At 47.7% G+C, this 13,666-nt stretch overlaps 8 protein-coding genes across 8 annotated transcripts; 6 read left to right on the top strand and 2 right to left on the bottom strand.

Annotated features, from left to right (window-relative positions):
* Positions 1-34: 34 nt before the first annotated feature.
* J056_004742 (Transcription factor vib-1) lies at positions 35-1,406 on the top strand (the record flags this gene model as incomplete). The annotated part of the gene is made up of 3 exons (XM_009269932.1): positions 35-42; positions 90-458; positions 509-1,406. The coding sequence occupies 3 exons, from the start codon at positions 35-37 to the stop codon at positions 1,404-1,406; spliced, it is 1,275 nt and encodes a 424-aa protein (XP_009268207.1).
* Positions 1,407-1,531: 125 nt separating this feature from the next.
* J056_004741 (uncharacterized protein) lies at positions 1,532-2,028 on the bottom strand (the record flags this gene model as incomplete). The annotated part of the gene is made up of 2 exons (XM_009269931.1): positions 1,532-1,554; positions 1,578-2,028. 2 exons carry the CDS (start codon positions 2,026-2,028, stop codon positions 1,532-1,534), a joined length of 474 nt encoding a protein of 157 aa, XP_009268206.1.
* Positions 2,029-2,528: 500 nt separating this feature from the next.
* J056_004740 (60S ribosomal protein L24-A) lies at positions 2,529-3,105 on the top strand (the record flags this gene model as incomplete). The annotated part of the gene is made up of 2 exons (XM_009269930.1): positions 2,529-2,705; positions 2,749-3,105. 2 exons carry the CDS (start codon positions 2,529-2,531, stop codon positions 3,103-3,105), a joined length of 534 nt encoding a protein of 177 aa, XP_009268205.1.
* Positions 3,106-3,476: 371 nt separating this feature from the next.
* J056_004739 (putative cystathionine gamma-synthase) lies at positions 3,477-5,452 on the top strand (the record flags this gene model as incomplete). The annotated part of the gene is made up of 3 exons (XM_009269929.1): positions 3,477-3,613; positions 3,666-4,490; positions 4,537-5,452. The coding sequence occupies 3 exons, from the start codon at positions 3,477-3,479 to the stop codon at positions 5,450-5,452; spliced, it is 1,878 nt and encodes a 625-aa protein (XP_009268204.1).
* Positions 5,453-5,878: 426 nt separating this feature from the next.
* Positions 5,879-7,331, top strand: J056_004738 (putative D-xylulose reductase A; the record flags this gene model as incomplete). Its single annotated transcript, XM_009269928.1, has 6 exons — positions 5,879-6,019; positions 6,073-6,189; positions 6,252-6,497; positions 6,556-6,618; positions 6,672-6,730; positions 6,785-7,331. 6 exons carry the CDS (start codon positions 5,879-5,881, stop codon positions 7,329-7,331), a joined length of 1,173 nt encoding a protein of 390 aa, XP_009268203.1.
* A 59-nt stretch (positions 7,332-7,390) lies between these two features.
* J056_004737 (uncharacterized protein) lies at positions 7,391-8,371 on the top strand (the record flags this gene model as incomplete). Its single annotated transcript, XM_009269927.1, has 4 exons — positions 7,391-7,719; positions 7,767-7,916; positions 7,971-8,202; positions 8,249-8,371. 4 exons carry the CDS (start codon positions 7,391-7,393, stop codon positions 8,369-8,371), a joined length of 834 nt encoding a protein of 277 aa, XP_009268202.1.
* Positions 8,372-8,459: 88 nt separating this feature from the next.
* On the top strand, positions 8,460-8,962 carry J056_004736 (uncharacterized protein; the record flags this gene model as incomplete). Its single annotated transcript, XM_009269926.1, has 3 exons — positions 8,460-8,508; positions 8,558-8,757; positions 8,834-8,962. 3 exons carry the CDS (start codon positions 8,460-8,462, stop codon positions 8,960-8,962), a joined length of 378 nt encoding a protein of 125 aa, XP_009268201.1.
* A 39-nt stretch (positions 8,963-9,001) lies between these two features.
* On the bottom strand, positions 9,002-13,609 carry J056_004735 (uncharacterized protein; the record flags this gene model as incomplete). The annotated part of the gene is made up of 6 exons (XM_009269925.1): positions 9,002-9,319; positions 9,369-11,536; positions 11,583-12,335; positions 12,383-12,605; positions 12,651-13,150; positions 13,195-13,609. The coding sequence occupies 6 exons, from the start codon at positions 13,607-13,609 to the stop codon at positions 9,002-9,004; spliced, it is 4,377 nt and encodes a 1,458-aa protein (XP_009268200.1).
* Positions 13,610-13,666: the final 57 nt, after the last annotated feature.

Genomic DNA, 13,666 nt, shown 5'->3' with positions numbered 1-13,666 from the left:
CGTCGTTGTGTTAAAAATCCTTTTTCTTAGTTTTATGAGCTTGTGAGTGAGGTGCACAGCATATTAGCAGCACTCTGAGCACTCTCCAGCCCATCCCAAACGCCTCAGACGCCACCTCAAAGATCTACGCTTAATGAACCTCCGCCACTTGTGAACCCTTTCAGCCAATTTGATGAGCGTGCATTGTGGAAAGGCTTTGATTTCAACGACTTCCACTCACCTACGCCGTCTTTTGCCTTGTGGAACTCACCAGATACTCCGTCATCATCCACTTTTGACCCTGTAAATTACTCCCCCACCGCTCAGCTCGATTTTGAGCGCTTCACTCTGGCTGACTACAATAACCAAGACACCACCTCTTTTCGTGTCAACAGCCGCGATGACGACAACGTTGGCTTTTTCAGTAATAGCATCAAGTATAATGATCTCTTTATGCCTTTTCAAGACAACATTGTTGGGTGGGCGGTGCTGGTGTCTTTGATAAGTTCCCCGCTGACTACCTCTGCAGCCTCAATCCAGTCATCAACTGTCGCGTAGATAAGGGATTTATATGGGCAAATAACTCCAACAAGACTGTAGCCACGACATACCGGCGCAACTTTTTCCAGATCAGCACAAGCGTTGTTCTCCAGCCAAACAACCGAATTCAAATGAACGATGAGGAGATTGGCAATCCATTGGTCATGATAAATGGTCAATACCACCCAATAGACTCGTTCTCTGTTGGTATCAGCGCGAGCATGTGCGACGACTGTGCGGTTGTCGAGGATCCCGTTCACTTGATCCAGTTCTCCACAGCGAGAGAGAAAGGACCGAAACGGTTTCCATCGCGCTTGCCGCTACAGGCGTTGATAAGCAACGACAGCGACGACAGCGAGGCACAAGTAGCCAAGTTTGAGCGCATCCAATTCGAACGGAGCACCCACAGAAAGTCGGAGATGTTTCGCCTCAATGTGTCTCTCCACGCTCAACTCGACAATAGCGCAGAAGTACGGATAGGCGAAGCCAAGAGCATGCCTATTGTCGTCAGAGGCCGCTCACCCGGACATTACCCAGACGAAACGTACGCTGGGAGAACACTACCACGCGCAAGATCCACGCAGGTTTTGCGCAAGAAGGGGAAAGGCGGAAAGAGTATGCGTGTGTCTAAAAGCACACCTTCATTTAACAGCAATTCCGCCGCAAGGAGAATGTCCTCTATCACACTCGATAGTGTTGCTTCCAGTGCTTCTACTAACACCAACGACTCTCACGATACCCCGATGTCGACTGCGGCTTCAATCCCAGACACCCAGTACACCCAGTACACCCACGACAACCTCCCCGGCCACGCCGATCCGACTCCGGCCAAACCAACACTCCAAGATCTTGCAATGGCATGTGAGATGGATATGGCTACACTTTGAATATTAAAATCAACAGAATAAGTACGAGGATAATGATTGTAATGCAATATGTCGATGTATTTGACTTGAATTTGGTGTTGAGCCTGTTGAGGAGGGTACTGCTCTTACCTAATCGAAGCTGCGTATCATCCAAACCTATTTCCAGATCCTGGAGCAGCTCGTTATGCTGACCGAGTTCATTTGTCATAGTGCTGCTCAATTGGTGTTGGTTGCTGAGAGAGTGCGAGAGGTTGTCGAGATGGGTATCCTGCTGGTCCATGAGATCGTCGTAGTTGAACAGCTGTTCTTGCTGCTGTTCGTTTGTTGTTCGCGTAGCTGGTGTCTGCTGGGCACTCTGCGTTTTAGGGAGATGAGTCGATGGCAAATCCTTTGCCGAAGATGGCTTCGGCGACGGCTTCTCCCTGCCAAGGATATCTAGCAGATTTAGGTATTGGTGTTTGAACTTGAGCGCGGCGTCGGACTCATCGTCTGCCAGGACGTCGTAGCCTTGGCTTAGAGTGTCGATATTGGCCTCTAGCTCGTCGTCGCCGTATTTGAGTCCCAGCTCGCGTATCTTCTCCCGCTCGAGCAGCTTCGATAGCGTAGACGTTGCAATTACTGACAATCTATCCGTGGTGATCATCGTTGCGAAGAGATAAACAATTGGAAAATGAAGAGAGACGAGATGCGGTTGATATTTAAAGCTCCCGCTGTCTCCCTACTAACCACGCCCACGCACCACGCCCATCGCTGCACATATCGCTATATCACCACACTACACAATCCACACACGTACAGAGATGCTTATACAGGCAGCATCAACAAAAGCCACAGAACCACAACGCACATTTAATTTCCTCGATCCAACGACATTTATCAATTTTTAATTCGCGAGATGATGGCGCTGAGAATTTCACTTGTGCCTTTGCGGAAACCAATAAGGTGAGGTTGTAAAATAGCTGGGATGTTGCCTTGTGGGATGAGGTGTGCTTGCTGGAGCTGTCGACGGGTTATCTGGAATTTTGCAGGTCTTGTCGCCCAAATTTGAAGATTTCTTGAGTTGCCAAGGTGGACAGCGAGGAAGTGTACGCCAGAGGGAATATGCATTTCTGGAGCGTATAATCCCACTTAAATGCTTTTCAGATGATTTGCTCCTCTTTCGCTCCAAAGTCCCTCATAGGCACATTCTTCAGCCATCCAACGACACTGCCACTAACACCCAACCCCACAGGCAGCAGCATGAAGGTCGAACTTTGCTCATTCTCAGGCCAAAAGATTTACCCAGCCAAGGGTCGTCTTTACGTCAGACTCGACAACAGAGTGAGTGGTCTTGTGGTGTTTGGCCGCCCCTAACCCTCCACAGGTCTTCAGATTCGCCAACGGAAAGTGCGAGTCACTCTTCCTCCAACGTAAGAACCCAAGAAAGATCGCCTGGACCGCTTTCTGCCGTAAGCTCCACAAGAAGGGTGTTACCGAGGAAGTTCACAAGAAGAAGGGCAAGAAGTCCGCAAAGACTTCCCGTGGTATCGTCGGTCTCGACCTCGAAGCTATCCAAGCCAAGAGAACCCAGAAGCCAGAAGTCCGTACTGCTGCTCGTCAAGAGGCCATCAAGCAAGCTAAGGAGTCTAAGGCTGCCAGAGCCAACGCTACCAAGGCTCACGCTCCAGTCGCCGCTGGCCCAGGTGCTACCAAGGGAGCTGGTCCAAACAAGGGCAAGTAATTTTTGGCTGTAGTAAAGTAATCGTACCAGAAAATATGCATAAGTTGAACGGCTTGCCTATGTTGATGGTTTGAGGTGTTAATTGTGTTTTATAGTGGTTATTGCTCATTTGTGCTCATTTGTGCTCATTTTCGCTCACTTTTGCGTCAATTTCGTGTCTTCTCTGTTCAACAGCCGATCGCCTAAAGAAGCGCTGCTTGTGATCACATGCTGTGGCACTGATAAGCAAATTGAGTTTCCTATCTATACAACTGGATACACGCAATTGCGCCACTGTTAATGTACACAACTGGATACACGCAACTCCACGTACTCTTCTCAAACGCCTCCACCGATTGTGACTCATCCGCCTGGCTTCATCACATACAACCATGAGTGCAGCTTTAGGCAGTGCACTTCCACCGGTAGAGCACGCAATCAGCGTTAGTCTTCCCACATGGAAAGACCACACGGATTACGAAGAAGGAGCACCACGAGTTGTTGACGCCATGGTGACGGGGTATCCGAGGTTAGTTTCGTGGCTGCTTGAGGTTCCCACTGCTAACCTTACCGCCCCTTAGATTCTTTATACATCGCAAAATACAAGCGCTATCGGCTGTGATTCTCAAAAAGTTCGGCAATCTCGATAAGGAGAACTGCATGCTATTCCCCACACACAGAATCGCAGAAAAATGCCGTGATTTCATTATACCAACTGCTACAAACGCCCGTCTCGCCCAACTCACAGTCTGCGACCCATCCCCAAACCCTGCGATCCCTTGCATAGAGATACACGCTGTTATATTCGATAAGGATCATTGGGGCATTGCCAAACAGTTCTGGCAACATACGGGTTTAGGCGTTAGCTCTAGACTTGCTGAACGCGCTTTAGACTGTCTGGACATGTCTGAGAAACTCAGCCCAAAGTCTTCTGTCGCTAGCACTCCTCTTCATAATCCTCCTCTGTTCAGTAGAAGCGGTAGTCGCAATCGTTTTTACAATAGCAAATCAAAATTTTTACAGACTAGCCAACCTCCAACTCCAGGCGGTACTGATGTAGCTAGTGGAATATTATCTAGCTCTGCCATTAAGCAGGCGAATGAGGATAACAATGAGGACATATTCGATAAGGATCATGCTGTCTATGTCGAGGAGAGATACGGAAGAAACCTGCCATTGGCATCAGCTCCACTCGCAAAACGAGCATTGAAGAGACGCATTGCGGGGGTTGTTATTGACCCACATGTCGACGCGGCTGTTGGACCAACGATTGAAAGTGAACGTGGTGTTGGTCTCACTGAGGATGATGTCTGGTTGACCCCGACCGGCATGGCTGCTATCTGGTTGACCCACCAGGCTGCTATGAAATGGAGAGGCGAAGGCGTTGGAAAGAGCGTTTGCTTTGGGTGAGTTGGTTTGCTACCCCTTCAGCATATTCTAATAGTCTGACAGTTTCCCCTACACCGATACGCTCAAGGTGTTGCAGAAGTGGGGTCCAGGCGCTCACTTCCTAGGTAGAGGTGATGATGCTGATTTAGCCATGCTGGAAGATATTGCAAGCAAGGAGCAGCTTCTTGCTGTGTTCTGCGAATTCCCAGGTAACCCCCTCCTCAAATCACCTAACTTGGCCCGTCTTCGCGAATTGGCCGACAAGTACAACTTCCTTATAGTTGTTGATGAGACCATTGGTAGTTTCATGAACATCGATATCCTCCCTATGGCTGACGTCGTTGTCTCATCACTCACAAAGGCATTCTCGGGCGAAACGAACGTCATGGGCGGAAGCATAATATTGAATCCCGAAGGCAGGCACTACGAGGATATTCGCGATTATGTAGTCGATACTTACGAAGACAGCTACTGGTTTGAAGATGCGATATTCATGGAACGCAACTCACGAGACTTTTGCAGTCGTATCAAGAAGGTAAACGAGACGACAGAAGCTATCTGTGACTACTTTTACATGATGTCAGAAACCAATGGCCGCGGAAATGGCGTTATCAAGGAGGTATTCTATCCTAAATACTCTACTAAAGACAATTACACCGCTAGGAAGAGAGAAGGCGGTGGTTATGGTGGTTTATTTAGTCTGACCTTTGGTAGTTCGAAAAATACACAAGAAAGGAATGGAGAAATTGCACGTGTGTTCTTTGACAATCTTAACCTCGCGGCTGGTCCTTCTTTAGGCTGCAACTTTACCCTTGCAAGCTGCTATGCCATCCTCGCTCACTACACGGAGCTCGATTGGATCGAGTCGTATGGTGTCGATAGGAATCTCATTAGATGCTCAATTGGTTTGGAAGACGTTAACGAGCTCCTTGCCGTATGCAAGTTCGCACTCGATAAGGCTATGGATGTCATAACTTGATTACAATAATTGTCATGAATTCACGTTTAGTAAAATGTTGTCTTCTTTTTTTGTCATTTCATAGATTTGTCATGCTAGTTAGTAATGCAAGGTAAAATTTGGGGAATTATGTTCGATAAAGTCATGAATTGCACATTAAATTGAATGCGATGTGATTTCTGACTCTATAAATGCTAATTGTAAACGCAAAGACCCGCCTTGGTGCGAAATTGCTGCTCTTCGTTCGGATATTCCGGTGTTATGTCAATAACAAGCTTAGAGCAGCCACAGACTGTATTAATAACTTAATAGGAGCTAATTATCCTGATTCCATGCGACACGTTCAAATGGAATAGCTCCGGCGTATGCTACGTCATAAATCTAAGTATGAAATCGCAGATTTAAACGCGGGGTTGTCGGAGACCACTCCTCTAGCTAAACAAAACAATGTCCATAGTCGAGAATTCGTCCATTGCGAACAAAATGCAAAATCCAAGCTTCATTCTCCGCAAGAAGAGTGATGGGCTATCCGTCACGTATGAAGAAAGACCAATTCCTGAGGTTGGTCCGCAAGATGTGTTGGTGGAGGTAAGTACTTTATAGTGATGACTGTCCTTCCATTTGCTAAGTGTACCTTTTAGGTTAAGAAAACGGGTGTGTGCGGCTCGGACGTTCACTACTGGCAACACGGCGCTATAGGCTCATTTGCAGTCAGTTTGTGTCCAAATGGCATGTGCTTGGGCCATGAATCATCAGGGGTGCGGGAGCATGTTATTCAAGTGATCATATCGTCTGACTTGTCCTTTCCCCTTTCCTGCAGATCGTCGTCAAGGTCGGCACAGATGACAAAGTCAAGGTGAAGCCGGGTCAGCGCGTGGCTATGGAGCCTGGCTTCGGCTGCGGTGTTTGTGTCGATTGTAAGAGCGGTCGTTATGAATTATGTGAATTCATGACATTCGCCGCTACACCACCCTTCGAAGGAGGTACTCTCTGCCGCTACTTCAAGCTCCCAGCTGATTTCGTCCACCCTATTTCTGACACACTATCTCTTGAAGAGGGTGCTATGGTGAGTTGAAGTCTTGAATACCATTGAAAGTCAATGTCTCATGCAATTTTTAACCCAGATGGAGCCACTTAGCGTTGCAGTACACGCTGCTGCCAAAATCGGTGAAATTAAAGTAAATGACGTAAGTGCTCAGCTAAATGCTCACCTCACGACTCACTTACATCGTGTTTTTAGAATGTTATCGTGTTTGGTTGCGGTCCTGTTGGATTGCTGTTGATTGCTACGGCCAAAGCGTGAGTGCTGATGTGCTTGGCAACATACACCCCGCTCACTTGATCCACTTACAGCCTCGGCGCAAGACGTATTATTGCAGTAGATATCAACCAGGAGAGATTAGCATTCGCGAAGCAATACGCGCAAACTGACTCTTTTCAGCCACCTGCAAAGAGTGAAACAGAGTCGCAGGACGAGTACATGTCAAGGGTGGTTGCAAATCTTCATAAATCGCTTGGTGTTGAAGCGAGGGGAGGCAATGGAATAGACTTGGTGTTGGAGGCTAGTGGAGCGCAACCATGTATTACAATGGGACTGCATTTCTTGAAACCTGCAGGCAAATTCGTACAAGTGGGCATGGGTAGACCAGATATTCAAATACCAGTTGGAGCTATGATGTCCAAGGAAATCCAGTACAGGACATCGTTCAGATATGGACCAGGCGCTTATGATCTCGCCATCGATCTCGTCAGTCAAGGCAAGATCAATCTCAAGGAGCTGCACACGCACTCGTTCGCGTACAACGATGCACTCAGCGCTTTCGACTCAACAAAGGCGGGTAAAGGCAAAGACGGGAAGAGTCTCATCAAGGCTGTAATTGACGGTCCTGAGCCTTTGTAAATTTTGTAATCGAAATCAAACATTTTGTCTTGCTCGCTTGTATCACCATCACACCGCCAATGAGACCAACACTAGCAAGACAATTCGCGAGCAGCTCCAGGAAGACATTCGTCAACGAACCTGATGCAGAAGCTCTGAGGAAAATCAAGGCTGCTGCTGAAAGAGCTGCCGTCGCCAAAGGTGCGACTGGAGAAGCAGAGGTTCGAGTTGGATTAGAAGAGATGAATTTCGGTAAACTGAGCCCATACGTTAAGCCATCGAGGTCTTTTTTGGGTTTGAAAGCGAGCGATTTAAGCCCCTCTGCTCTCATTTCAAGGGGATTCAAACCGATGGAGTTCTTTAAGTGGCTTCAATGGAATCTGTACACAAGCCTGCAGGATTATCATCAGTGGGTTGCTTTGGTGCATACAGAATAAGCTAAAGAAACTCCCACAGCCGCATGAAGCTGTTCGAGAAAGGTGAATGGAAGACTGAGAAGGAAGGCGTGCCTGGGCTGAAGTGGATGGAAAGGCGCAAAGCATCTACGCACTGGGCCAGCACTGTGGCTTATGAAAAGTATACAGCGCTCCAGAAGGCAATAGCGAGGTAAGCGGGTGTGCAAAGTGCTGGTAATTCAACCCCCACTTAACACTCAAACAGCGGCGACTTTAAATCAATCAACAAACTATCCACACACGCGCTCAAGGAAGCTTCAGACTCACAAGCCAAGACAGTGAAATTGGATCGTGACACAAAATATGATTGGAAGGTGGTCAGAGTGATAGAGCCACCAAGCGTGCTCTCTGTGAGAACTACAAATGTCATGCCAATGCTGCCAGAGTCCGCCGAGAAGCGTATTTGTCAGGTGGTCGTCAAGTTCAATACAGTACAGGTATGAGTTGAGCACTGATAGGAATCAATTCTAACAAGCCACACAGTCACTCGGCCCAAACCACCCAGAGCACAACGTTTTAGACTACGTCATGTTCGAAAAGCCATTGTGGATGCGCAACGGAGACTGGAAGATGCGCGACAAGGTCTACGAGACGCCTTACTTCTAAAAGTGATCTAATGTGATCAAATAGACGTGTACTACTATAGAAATATTGCATTAATCCGGCTTATCAAGTTTGTGAAATGACGATCAGGATGCCAGATCCTAATCGGCAAATGTTGGTAGCACAAAAGCAGCGTAAACGTGAGTATAATTGCTGGTAGTATTTTATAAACCTCACGATAATCTACAGCTAGAAATAGGCGGCAAATCCAACAGCCTGAATCTAATGAAGGCGCAGATCACCCTCCTAGCGCTGATCCCGAGCTGGCGTTCAATATAGCGCTGCGCGAAAGCTGGGAGAAGGATGCTCGCGACTGTTTGTCACTAGAAGAGCGACTGAATAGGGACAAATTGAGAAGACAGGCTGGTGAGGATCTACTCAGAGACCTGGTGAGGAAGCGAAACGAAGCAAATCCCCCACCACTTTATAGTCCACCAATTCGTACTCCTGCTTATGAGCCAGCAGTGCGAACTCCCGCCTACGCCCCTCCACTGCCTCCTCGAACTCATCACACTCATCACTTGCGCCGCAGTGCACCTCCGTTACCGCCAAGAAGAAATATACCAGGATAGTCCATGTGCTTTAGCAACTTAAATTAAATCAATGCATCAACTCTTTTCTTTTCATCTTATATTACATGTCTACATCATATTTGCAGCTGTGCAAAGCAGATCTCACAGCTTCAATCGTGCTTTGTCGGTTCCATTCTTCGCGATGTTGCCATATCACGCTAGAAATGTTAGCTCTCGTCTGCTCGAGCTCGTCAGCGTTGAAATCTTTCACCAACGCCACAGCCTCATTGAGTAACTGAGTCAATTGACTCTCGTCGACTAAGAATTCAGGTTCAGGTTCAGGTTCCGATTCGGGCGTTGGAGACTTTGGAGCTTGTGAGGCTTCCTTTGGAGCTTCTTGAAGCTCTTCTTCTTTTTGACTAGTATCAATTGGTTGACTCTGTAATATTCCTTTTAGCTTAAATTAGCTCTGTTATCAACACACCCACACTCTCAGTCATCTCTACATCTCCTTTGGCCTTCTTAGTCTCAGGTCCATCTCCTCCGTTCTCACCATCACCATCACCTTCACCTTCACGGGGACGTTTGAGAGATGTGCCATTTTCGGATTGTTCGGATTGTTCAGCCTGGTCATTTTGTTCAGGAGCTGCAGCTGCAATTCCGTCTTGCTGCGGCTGATACTGGTCTTGCTCCTCTGATCGTGTTTGCTGTTCTGGTTGCTGTTCTGGTTGCTGTTCTGGTTGCTCTTGTTGTTCCCCGTCAGCTGCACCCGCCTCATTTTCTTCCGACACATTCTTAGATGCCTCCTTTTCTCTCTTCCTCTTCTCTTTGTATTCTGCAATCCTCTTAGTTTCTCTGTCGGCCATACGCTGACACTCTATTCTAAATGGGCCATCGAAAGCCTGATCAACCAATACTCTTGCATGCGTGAGGAGTTGCTGTGCTTTCCACAACCTGTCCTGATCACTAGGATCAAGTTCAGCATTATGGACAATCTTAGCGACATCATCGACGAATTGCGCTGGATTCACATAGTTGTCTTTGTATACATTGAAATGAATCTTTTCAAGATCAATATCGTAAATCATCAGACGCGTCCTGTGATCCTCTCCAGGCTGAATTGTCGATAATTCCATTAATTCTTCATCTAATGATTTTTCCATGTTTTCCTGTAGATTTGCCTCAGGCTTTGGTGGGACTGGTTGAAGATCGGGTTCTTGTGGGGCTTCTTCCTCCTCTTCATCTGGCTCAAAGTCGTCATCGTTCTTATCCTCAATGATCGGCTCGTCATCTTCGCTGTCTTTGGAAATCTCTTTGTTAGCAGCTTGTGGCGGTTGGATAAAGTCAGCCATCTCTTCATCTATGGCGTCATCATTCTCTTCATCTTCTTTTTCGGGACTTCCTTCAACAGGTTCTTCTGTCTGCTCCATTTGCTGATCTCCGGTTTGAACATGATCAGTATCTTTCTTAACCTCGTCGGCACCCGCTTCATCAGATACCTTGTCATACTCTAGCACATCTCCATCAACAACACCGTTGGTCATTGGCTGTACTTGTGTGTCTTTGTCTTGGTCATTCGGCTGCTCCTTCGCGTGCTCCTCCTCATCCTCGTCCTGCTCCTTGGCCTCACTGTCATGCTGAGTCTGTGGCTGCTGATTATCATTATCCGCCATCAAATCCGATCGAGCGAGCGCATTGACTGAGCCGTTGTTGTGAGTGTTGACGGGTAATGGAAGAACCATAGCAATTTCGTCAGCGAAAGATTTCATAAATCTCCTAAACTTCTTCTTGAGCTGCTCGAGCACAGCACCTAATCTCCATTTAAGATGCTCACGAATTCTAGCATCATTTTCGAGCAGCGCATTCAGCTCTCTGTCAGTAGGCTCGCGTGGTTTCATCGGGGGCGCTACTGGAAGTATTTCCAATTTACGTTTTTTACGCCTTCCCGTATCTGGAAATTGAGATGGTTTAAGTTTGATCATATTGATCAATTCCATCAGATACTCTGTAATTTGCTCCTCTGAGAAACCATTCAAAGCGACTTTAGAGTCTCTGCCAAAACCGAACCATCTTTTTACATCTCGTGGCAGCTCATCAGGACTATTGTTTAGCATTGCGAGAACAAGTATAGGATCTGATGGGGATATAGTATTGAGGAGTGCTGTTACAGTTGCTCTTGCCGCTTCTGAAATAACATTGCACCATTCATGTAACGCTGGTATGTATATAATGGATGGTTTTGTACGTTTCGCTTCGAGTATTAGCTGTACACATGCGGCTTCGACAGTGCGCGTCGAATCGCTGAGCAGTGTAGCCAGATCTAGCGATTGTACGTTGTACCCTTCCAAATAATGCAGAAGTGCAGGACCTATGAAGGCCTGTCCCATACCTTCTTCTCCATAAACCATCATCCTTGGACGGAATGTGCGCATCGAGTTCATGTTTTGGCGCATCACCTCAAGTGAGAAGCCACCATCTTCACCAACGTCATCTTCATATTCGGCTTCTTCGATTACGCTCTTCTCTTCAGTGCGTGGAATCACTTTGTCGACTACCTTCTTCGATTCATCTAGTGCACCACCAAGCAAGGGTGTAAGATGGTGGGGGAGGGGTGCTGCCGACGTGGCACTTGAGCGCGCAGACGACGGTGTTAGCTCTAAAATCGTGTTAGTAAACCACGCTATTCATTTCATCACACCTACTATTGATAGACCTCATGAAGTCTTTGGCTTGTACGTTTATGCTTTTCGGGTCGAGAAGCAGTCTGTCGTTCGTCTTGTAGATTTGCGGATACCTACGCTGAACAGCGTTTAGTGCAGCCTCAGTACAGAGAGCGCGAATATCAGCACCCCCGTAGCCCTTAGTGAGATTTGCAAGCTTATCTAGAAATTGAGGCTCGAGAGGAGGATTCCAATCTTTGGTGTTGATTTCTATTATTTTACTCCGCGCCTTCTCATTTGGCAGAGGGAAGTAGAACTCTCGATCGAATCTGCCCGGACGGCGAAGAGCAGGATCAACAGCATCAGGGCGATTGGTAGCGCCGATAACAATAACCTGCCCACGTCCATCCATGCCGTCCATCAAAGCGAGGAGGGTTGACACGATAGATGCATGGATCTGCTCTTGTTTCGAAGAACGCACCGGCGCAAGACCATCTATTTCATCAAAAAAGATGATAGACGGTTGACATGCCTTGGCCTCATCGAATAATAGTCGCAGTTGACGTTCAGCTTCTCCAATCCATTTGCTCAGACAGTCTGCACCTTTGCGCATGAAGAAAGATATTTTTTGATTCTCGCTCGAGCAGCTTGCTGCAAGAGCGCGAGCTATCAGCGTTTTACCAGTGCCGGGTGGACCGTGGAAGAGGACACCTCGTGGAGGAGTGATGCTGAAACGTTGAAAAACTTCGGGATATAGGAGTGGGAGAGAAACCATTTCCTTGAGTTGTCGGATATCTTGAGGGTGTCAGAGATGCTTATTAGAAAGTACACCTGCTACTCACGCTCATCTAGACCACCAATAGACTCGAATGAGATCTTTGTATTCACACCGAGTGGATCTGTATCGGCGAATGCTGCATCACCGATCTTACCCAGGTTGCTAGGACCACCTGTGCCTAAATTGTCCATTCCCATGCCTTCTCCTGGCGCTAGTAGCCCACCACCGCCACCGGCCAGATTTGCAGGTGCAGGTTGAGGGCGTTTTCTGGGCGAAAGGTCATCGTCCTTATGGGAGGTGAGTATTGAGTGTAATAGGTAAGAAATACTCACGGTGTCGGAGTCATCAAGACCACCACGACGGTTCCAAGGCACCAAGTCGATACTGGGGTGTTGAAGAGCAGTGAAGGAAGGCAAGCGGCCAATCTTTTCAGGACGCTCTCTGACATCAAGGACAGGAGGAGGAAGAACGTAATTGGGACGCTCACGTCTTGTTCTAAGAGAGTAGTTGCGACGTTCTGGGGAGTCGTCGTCTTCGTCATCCGTATACATGATAGTCCTCCTTCTTTCAGCTCTATCGGCACGCTCATTGGCAAGCTTTTCGTGGCGCTCCTGTATGACTTCTTTTGGAGGGAAATAGGGCACCACAGATCGTGACTGTCTGCTTGAGCGAGTGACAGGCTCAGGTGGATCGTCGCCAGCATTTCGCAAACGACGACGATTGCCACGCAGAGAAAACTCCTCGTCGTCACCATCGCCGCCGTCGAATTGAACGAAATGGTGGACTCGGCTACGGGTGGAGGGGCGACCGCGTGTTGGACGGCTTCTTCTAGCTGAATAAAGTGAGAAATGGAAAATGGTGAAAGGGGAAACACACCATTGTATTCATCACTTTCATATTCACTGCCGTCGTCTTGGTATTCTTCCTCGACAGCGCGTTTCTTAGGCGGTGCACGTCGAGTGGAAGTTCTACCAGCGCGCTTTGGAGGAGGAGTGAGATCGTCGTCGTAATCAGACTGCTCTGGCTCAGGAATATCCTCATCACCAAATTCAGATCCAGAGACATTCTGTGGCTCGAGCTGTGCCTGCGCCTGCTGCTGGATTTGGTCATCTTCTTGATAAGCATCTTGGTGATACGTGTGTGGCTCGTCGAGATCGGGATCAGTGGCTGCCGGGAGATGATCGTGGGTATCGGTGGCTGTATCTGTAAGCTCCATCTCTTGGGGCTGCTGAGATCGCAGCGATCTCGTTGATAATTTGATTTTGGTTGGGTGGCCACCACTCGCGGTCATCTGGAATACTTAACGTGAAAATACTCGTTGTAGTAGGAGACCAAGAAGGATATATGT

Source organism: Wallemia ichthyophaga, assembly GCF_000400465.1.
Source record: "Wallemia ichthyophaga EXF-994 unplaced genomic scaffold scaffold9, whole genome shotgun sequence".
In the NCBI taxonomy this organism is placed as follows: Eukaryota; Fungi; Basidiomycota; class Wallemiomycetes; order Wallemiales; family Wallemiaceae; genus Wallemia; species Wallemia ichthyophaga.
This window is presented reverse-complemented; position numbering and strand designations above follow the sequence as displayed.